The sequence below is a fragment of the Trachymyrmex septentrionalis genome, unplaced genomic scaffold, assembly GCF_001594115.1.
Source record: "Trachymyrmex septentrionalis isolate Tsep2-gDNA-1 unplaced genomic scaffold, Tsep1.0 scaffold69, whole genome shotgun sequence".
Lineage (NCBI taxonomy): Eukaryota > Metazoa > Arthropoda > Insecta > Hymenoptera > Formicidae > Trachymyrmex > Trachymyrmex septentrionalis.
Window position 1 is genome coordinate 1,520,509 of NW_017305873.1, and position 9,145 is coordinate 1,529,653.

At 31.2% G+C, this 9,145-nt stretch overlaps 1 protein-coding gene across 1 annotated transcript in view; it reads right to left on the minus strand.

Moving 5' to 3' along the window:
- The window catches only part of LOC108753315 (luciferin 4-monooxygenase-like), a 4,621-nt gene extending 3,723 nt beyond the window's left edge, over positions 1 to 898 (minus strand). Inside the window, exons 1-3 of the mRNA XM_018494797.1 lie at positions 812 to 898; positions 422 to 550; positions 95 to 302 (exon numbers count right to left, since the gene is read on the minus strand). Of these exons, the coding sequence (XP_018350299.1) occupies positions 95 to 302; positions 422 to 550; positions 812 to 859 (385 nt within the window). The 5' untranslated portion in view covers positions 860 to 898. The remainder of the gene's footprint in view (positions 1 to 94; positions 303 to 421; positions 551 to 811) is intronic.
- Positions 899 to 9,145: the final 8,247 nt, after the last annotated feature.

Genomic DNA, 9,145 nt, shown 5'->3' on the forward strand with positions numbered 1-9,145 from the left:
TAGGTGAGCGGAAATCCGATTTTGTTCGGTGGTTTAATGCTCGACGCGAAAAAAACTGCAACAAGCTGGAAATGCGGGAGGATAAGTAACATACTTGGGGAAAGTTCGTTGTCCCAAGGATTGCTAATGGCGTTGATGTAGAGTGCCGCTAGCAGTGGTACGTATGATTCCAAGTGATTGTGAGTGCAAATGCCGATTATGTCGCCCGGCTGAACAGCTTGCTCTCTTAGCCACAGCGCGCACTTCACACTTTTCTCCGTCATTTCTGCAAAAGTGGTCTCCGTGCCAGTAACCGCCTCCACCTACGGGGTTATACGATCGAACGAGCGAAGGTTAAATGGCGAATCATGGTGACATTTATGTTAAAATCGATTCGATGATGTCTCTATCGACATCTTCGAAGTCGACTGTGTCTACTTACTTGAGCGACGAACTCTGGTCTACTCCGCATCTTCTCCAATACCAACGCACCGACGTTTGTGCATTCCCTGTAAATCGGTACCTCCTCGCCGATCAAAATGTCGTTCTCTATCCTGAACACCATGCTCTTCTGAAAATTGTGTGACCAGTGCATAAGTCGACTACTAGAAATTGATAATTTAAGCTCCGCAGATAATAAATTGCAAATATAAATGAATATAGATAATAAACTTGATTCGCTTCTGTGTTATTTTAATTATAATAATAGGCTTTGATAAACATACTTTAAATAATGTCTAACAAATTTCTAAATGCATCTTGAATTTAAATTTAATACGAACAAATACTAAATCACTTAAAAGCAAGCAACATTTATTACAATTGTATGTACCTCGTCAAATATATCCTTATTTCCATCGGTTCTTCCAAGGTTTACCATTGTTGAAATTTATTTAATACACGTGAAAAATTAATAGCGTAAAGCTTGAGGTAAATCCGATTAAGCCACCTATTTTCACTTCAATCGTTTCATTATCCAGCGAATTACTGAAATGATTGCAATGATTCATTTATACAATTATTGAGTTACGATAACATATCAATGAGTAAATCGTATAACGGAAAAATACAATTCGTACATGTAGATAAAAAGAGATAAATGGCTTCGCGAGAAATGAATTTTACACCTGTCACGAGTTTTATACCTGTGAGTCACCTATCTATATATTGTTAATATTATTAAGCAATATAAAAAAGTTCAAATTCTAAATAATATAAATTATAAGTATATAAAAATATCAACGATTTTACGCTCGATTGGGTAATCCATCACAACAGTTTTAATTATTTGACTATTCATTTCACTTCAATTTTCCGATTTTATTATTAAAATTTAAATACAATTTCTCATATGCAACGGTAATCTTATGAGATATCATTATTTCATTTTATATACTAGATTTATTTTATATACTAAAGATAATCTAAAATACGAAATTGTTTATTTTTATTCTTATTATATTATTTGCTAAAAAATGTATGTAGATATACAAACATATTGATAAATATTCAATGTCAGGATTTGATATTTTTATAAGCTTATAATTGATATTATTAAGTTGAAAAACTGCAGATTAATTCTTTGTTTGTATTGCGAAACAACGCGGTCGGTGATTCACTAGGAAAAGACAAATATTTGTATGCAAATTCAAATACGCAAATGTCATTCTCAAATATTTACTCTCTTTATACTGAATTTGAATCTCTTAACAAGTTGGATTTAATGTAACTAGTTTTATTTTTTTTAATTCTTAGAAAAAATTTTGTAAAAAAATATCATTATAATAAAACACAGATAAACAGTGCAAGATAAAAATTTATTAAAGGGCTGTTATTAACTTGCGAACTTACGAATTTAAATCTCGCTATCGCATTTACTTTACATTATAATACAAATATTTTTTAAAACATTTCAAAAATATATTTATCTTTTAAATATATAATTTTTCACTTGATTGTAAAATTATTACAAAAATTAAAATTTATATTTAATTAATCGAAATGTTGATAAGAATTAGATCAATATATATTACAAGGTAAAAATTAGATCATATAAGCTTTAAAGTATATTTAATATAAGCTTTAAATAATTACGTATCGTCCACTTCTGTTTTCTTCCACTTATTAGTTTAGCGTAGTTTATTATTGCATTGAACGACATTGGAGGACTAATAGGATGGCGCTAGTTGTCAGTTCCACTAAGTTCTAACCAATTTATGAATGCGGCAGCGTGACACGAGAGTGCACTATTCGGTCACCGACTCAAGGTGGTGAGAATGTTCCTGTTTCTCGAACTTTCCTTTGGTATCGACGATCTCTTGTTCTCACTTGATCTCATCATTATCCTTCTACCGGTTCTCGTTCATTTATCTATGGCATTACTGTTAATCTTTAACTATTCCCACAATTTCGAAGCAGTTGAAAATATTTTTCCATATATATTTAAAGATATCGGTAGTATCTCGACGCTAATTATTATATACATCTCATTCAGAAAATAATAAAATTACAATTTATGCCAGTCACACACACACACACATACGCGATAGAGAATTAGTTATTAGTTGATTATATTAGATAAATTTTTACTTAGCAAACAACAACTAAATAAAATAGTTGATTGACTACAATTTTTGTTTGATATAAATATTGCGAATTTCTTCGCTCAATCATAAAAGTAATCAAAATTTTGCATTAATAGTTGGTCTCAGTACAGAGTTGCTACAAAACTGGAAATTAGGAAAATTAGAGAATTAAGAATTAATTTTAAGAATATTAAAACGGGGAGTCAGGAAAAGTCAGGCAATTTTGCAAAATTTTCTGAAAAATAAAAATCCTTAGCTTAAAAGAAATTATATATACATATATATACACACACACACACACACACATATATATATATATATATATGTATATGTATATAATAATACGACATTATACAATAATTAATAATACGATAATATACAATAATAATGATATTTTACAAATAATTTTTTTATGTCGTAAAATTAATCAAAATTTTGTAATATTTTTAATATTATAAAATATTGAGTTGATTGCAATCTTTTAAATTATTTAAACATAAAATTATTAAAATTCATCATTGTAATTGTGTTCAATATAATTTTTATTGCCTATGATGAATAATATCTTTAATAAAATATTATGTTGCGAATTCACGAACAGCTATTTAATTATTCAAATTTATTCTCCGTACTGTTTCATTTAGATATCAGAAAGTGTTTCAGAGATAAACTATTTATACATATTTTAACGCAAAACAGTATTTACAAGTATAAGCTGTGTATTATATTTAAGTTATGCACAAGCTAGTGCCACCGCCTTATAACTCTAAACAGCTTTAAAAGCACGTTGTATTAAATAATTCAACTGTTTGAAAAGAACAAAAACGCTTATATTAATTAATTAAAATCAACATTCTAACTACACAAGTGTGCAATAAAATTTAATAATATATTCTATCTAATATTAATTTTTTTATGATTAAATATTATAAAACACTTATCAACTTTGTTAATTTACATTATTTATGATGCAGTAAGATTGTCAATAATCAATAAATATATATTTATACTATACATATATTTATTTAACTTACATACGTAATACATTTTCCGTAATACATTTTACACGCAAATTAACTTACAGGTAGAAGTCAATGTATGTTATCTATCTGTAATTCTGCTATACTTACATCGTGTTTGCGTAAAATACATTGCTTGATTTGCCATAAGTATGTCTGTGTTATGATAACTATGCAGTATGCATCCAGAGAAAAGATCGCTTCGATTTAAAGAAATTTCGGTTAAAGAAAAAAATTTCTTTGATTTAAATATTATTTTTTTAAATCAAATAAAATTTATTTTTAAATCAAAGAAATTTTTTTCTTTAACCAAAATTTCTTTAAATCGAAATAACCTTTTCTCTGGGTGTGCGATTATAGAACAATAGAATCGCATTTAATAATTTTTCTAAGCATTTTCAAACTGTTCTCCGCGGGAGAATAAAAGCTTCAACTCTTCAATATTGAAGAAGAACAAACACAGAGAACGCGCGAATTTGCTGCGTTCACTGAAAACTTTGATAATATTGATTTCACTTTCAGTAATCATTCGAGCTTTTATATGCTATGTAATTCAAATCGGTAGTAAGAATTTAACGAGTAGCAAAGAAGTTTTGGCAGAATCATCGTTTAATGAAAATTATCGATTCATTTCTGGCTTCTGCAAGTGCTTCATACACTCTAAAAAATATCTATGTGAATTTAACACTATGCGGTGTTTATATAATTCTCACTGTATTGTTGTTGATATTAACACCAATATAGTGTGGATTTATAACCTTTAATGATTATGTCAATATCATCATGGTATGAATTTAACTCATGGATTTTAAATCTTATTAGTGTGTTAATATTAACAACACAGTAAGAATTATATGTATATGTCACAATCAAAGTGTCAACTTGGTAAATGTATATATTTATTGTAATCTTATAATACTGTAGTCAATGTATACATTTACTATATGTAAATTGATTATTAAGTGTATACATTTACTAAAGTTAACTTTGACCGTACATATAGGCATCGTATGGTGTTAGACCTACCGCTAATATTTTTTGAATGTTTAAGAACATTTAAGATTTGAATAGCATGTTCTCATTAAATTTTGCTTGTAAACGCAAACTTATAAAATTTCTGAAGGTTAATCAAAAACTTGATGATACAGCGCTGCTCAAGTCTGCATATTTATACTTCCTTCATGTTTGCTGTCATTATTATATAATCATAGTGCGCCTCGAACTGCTCCCATTCTGCAGTAGAGGAAACTTCTCTACTGCTTCGGGATACGAAAATTCGGCACTCGGTCTTTTCTCGGAGAAATAAAAAATTCTGGGCAGAATTATCCATGCATGTACATCCTATATAACTTACCCTTACACAAATGTAAACTTTCTTACACAAATGTAAACCTTTTTACACAAATGTTACTCTCTTACTGTACTTTATAAATTAATAAATTAACATGTTACGCATTAAAATTTTATACAAAAAAAATCTATTAAGTACACTTAAGGAAAGAGCATGCTCTTTCCTTTATTTTTTTATCGTTTTATTGCCTATATTCGTACTGTAGCTATACTGAAACAAGAAACTAAGCAATGCTGGTTACATTAGCGATATCTAAAATTCAATCGTGATAAATTTAAACGATATATATAAAACACACTCACACATGACGTGTATAATAGTATTATACAATGATACGTATCGTAAAAGTAGAGAGACTTTTATATTCACTACCTTTAAATTTTGACTCTTGAAAATAAGTCGCTTGCTTTGAATCATTTTCAAGCGGCGCAAGCAGCAAAGCAAACTATCGACGCAGGTTCAAATTGAATTTGAGTATTGGATAGTATGTATATGTGGTGCGACATGAAAGCAGCGGGGAGGAAGGGATTCGCGCAAGGCATCTGTCCGACTATCGGTGTTTCCCGAAGAAGTCCTCGGGGGAAATCTAGGATTTCCCTTCGATCAAATGCGTTTCCGCCCAATAGTTGACCCGCCTTAGGACTACTGCTTGCTGACGGTCGTGGAATTGCTTCCGCGTCCCTTTCCTCTCCTCTTGTTATCGATACGCAGCCCCTTTCGGTACGCTTACGTGGTCCGTAATTATGGTCCTTGCGTATCCCGCGGCCATCCAAGTTGAGTCGTGTCCCTACCTCGAAGCCCTGCGATAGGGCGGAATTCAATTCGAGGCTGTTAATCGTCGCGACACGCTTCGTTCGACACAAGCATGTTCGGATGTTTACACGACAACGCGACGCGCGCAACGACAGCTAATTAGACGAGGATGTACTTAGGCTCTGCCCCGTTAATTCGATAATTCATGCAGCTGAAAATAGACACTCTATCGTACTAACATCTATCTAATCAATGTCTACAGAATCTCCTTTGCGAATGGACGGCGATTGTTTGGTCGATTATCGGAATGCAAATTGCAGGATGCATTTTGTTGGAAGAAGAAAGATAAGAAGATGACCGTTGATAACGTGAGTGAATATGATTACGTAATGTAGTAACCGTAATTTTAAAATATTTACGGAATGATTTAAAGAAAGATTTAAAACATTTAAAGTTTCCTAAAAATGTTCTCTTTCACTTTTTTCAAATTACTCCGTATACTGCATTACTGGAACAAAAAATCAAAAAAGATTATTTTTTATTGAAAATTATACAATTTTATCTGTATGATTTTAAATTATCAATACTTAGAATACTTACTACGCTACTATTGATTTTCATATCGATCGTCATATCTACGCGAACCACACAGTATTTTCAATACACGAAGTGCGAATATGCGTCAGTTTGATTTGAAAGAAACGAAACGACCAGAAATAAAATTCTCCGCGCTACTTTACTCAGTTTATGGTCTCGTTCGTCTGTTGATCAAATGTTTCCTAAACTTCGAATTTCATTCATGCGGTTCAATTTGCTAAGTAACTGGAGGGTGACGCATAATTCGCATTGAAAACTTGGAATTTTTGGATATTTGTAAAATTTGTTTACGAAATGCGACGACGCTATTTCTCAACTTTGTCATCTCTGATCAGTCTCTCTTGTGCCTTTGTAATTCCCCTTTATTGTCATTAATTTTGATTGATCTCGTCTGTAAATCTAAAGTTTCAATCTGTTGTTGACGACAGTCGAAATAACAACGGAACAGTAAGACAAAATCGGAAACGAGATTCTTTCAAAATCAATAAACGTATAAAAGATTCTTTCATCTCTTTTAATTGTATATCTCATGAAAATATCATAAACTCATTAATACGACGTGATAATATATAGTATTTTATGTTCTTTACTATTTCACGCTATTAACTTCATTTTCCTGAATGTAGCATTATTATGAAATTTAAGATGCTGAAAATGCTGATAGAAATATATATACCTAAATATTTCGTTATAGAACACATAACATTAATTTTGCTAAAGGTAATATGTACTGATTTATTAAAATGGATACTTCTACTTTCCTTCTGATATGAAGCAATAATGAAATATGAGTAAGATTTGCGCTGGTAAATAAGATAATACCAGTGAATTCACGAGATATTTGAGATAAGATTGTGTTTCGCCACATATCACAATAAATCCAACGCGGTGATTCGTGATTTTGTTTAATCCAAGTTGCGAATTATCTCTTTTAAGCAAATATTGAGAATTGCATCTCTATCTTGTTCTTACACAATATACGCGCCGTTCAGAAATGATAGCGTATATTCGAACGAAAACGGAACCTCTTAATTATACGAGTATCAATTAAAGATTCCAAGCCGTTAAGTACCGTCAATCGAACGAAGAAAAGGTAATTTCTCTATGAGCGAGCAGCTATAATTCAATCGTTTCCTTGATTACATGCACAAGCGCCTCGTCTCATCAAACTGCTGTTTCGTTTATCGCGATCACGCTTTGTCAGCGGACAAGCAATGCTCTCAGTAACATAAATCGAATTTTAAATTGCAACGAGTAATCGATACAATGGAAGTACTGTTGACTATGGCACGAGTCAGGATATCCTGACGAAGATTCCTTCTAAATATCGTCACGCGGTTTTTGATCATAAAGATAAAATAAGAATCCATTTGAAAAATTGACATTAATTCTTTTGCGTATTATTATTATCATTGCGCACATCTTTACATCAAAGAAATTAATTGAAGAAATTAGAATTTTAATATAACTTTGAAATGTGTGTGACAACTATAACTAATAGAAATATTTAATATTGATAATATTATTTTTATTAATGTGAATATTTTATTATTAATGTTATTTTATTAGAATTAATATTATTTTAGTATTAAAATTATTTTAATAAAATTAGATAACTTGTGAGAAGAAATTATATTCAATTTGTCATTGAAACAGAATCGATTACAAAGTACCTTGCGATATCTATGACTTTATCCATATTTTATTTCTATTTTCTACGCATTAGGAATTTTGTTTCTAATTACTGTAAAAAGATTTTTTCGTTATAAGAATATTACAGGATAATGATATTGATTGTTCTTGTATGGAATATTACATGTCCTCGACGAAGTATGACATTTTCTTTGAAATGACGTTAAAAGGAGTAGTATAACAGTTTTATGATTTTTACGAAATGAAGTAAATAAAAATTAAATATTAAGAAATACATATCTTTCAATTTATCTTAGTCTTAGTTCGTTTAATTAATTTCATTACGTTCAACTCAATTTGAATAATTCACAACATGCTGAGTGACTTTTATTGATTATCGTCGGACAGATAAAGACGTTACGAGTTAGTTAGTAAGGCCGATTTAATGGCGGTCGCGGTGGTGGGCCAACTTTTCTAGTTCATCTGGGGAATCCGGCTCGTTTCGATGTATATCAACCGGGGAGTTACGTTATGAGCTGCCGGAGGACTGGCAAGTCGTTAAGTCTCTCGTCCCGTCCCGAAATCATGTAATTTCATTTAAACTGCCGGGTGGAGTCAGTTAAGCCAACTAAATTTAAAAGTTCTTTTTCCGTCGCGCTGGACTTTCGTATATTATATAGCGAGAACGGATGCGCTCGCGTGCCCCGGGGCGCCGAATTTCTTAATGAAGTTTGCGGGACTTTTAAAGACCTCGGAGGCATTTCCAACTCGGAGATACGACGCGGCCGACCGCTTAACTTTCCTCATTCGCAACGACACGTTATAAATTATGTGGGTAAAACAGTTTCGCAGGCCTGCTGAATCTTTCGAATAGACCGTGCTCGAAATAAACGAATGTCAGTTCTATGAAATTTATTGCGCTTATTTTATTTACGTCTCGGCAACGATTTTGTCGATACTTTTTAATGACTCGAATTAAATCGCTGAATTGTAACAGACACTAACAAGATTTCAGAAAAAGCTGACTTGCTAATGTAATGTGCAATTGACAAAAGTTTTTAATATTTGACTATAATTATATGATACTGTAATTATAGTACTATGTAGTTATAGTCACAAATATCAAAAACTTTTCTCTCAGTGTGCAATATGTATATATTGCTTACAAAATATTATCACTTTGCATTAGATAATGCCTTTTTTACATGAATAATTTTAAGACTAAAAAA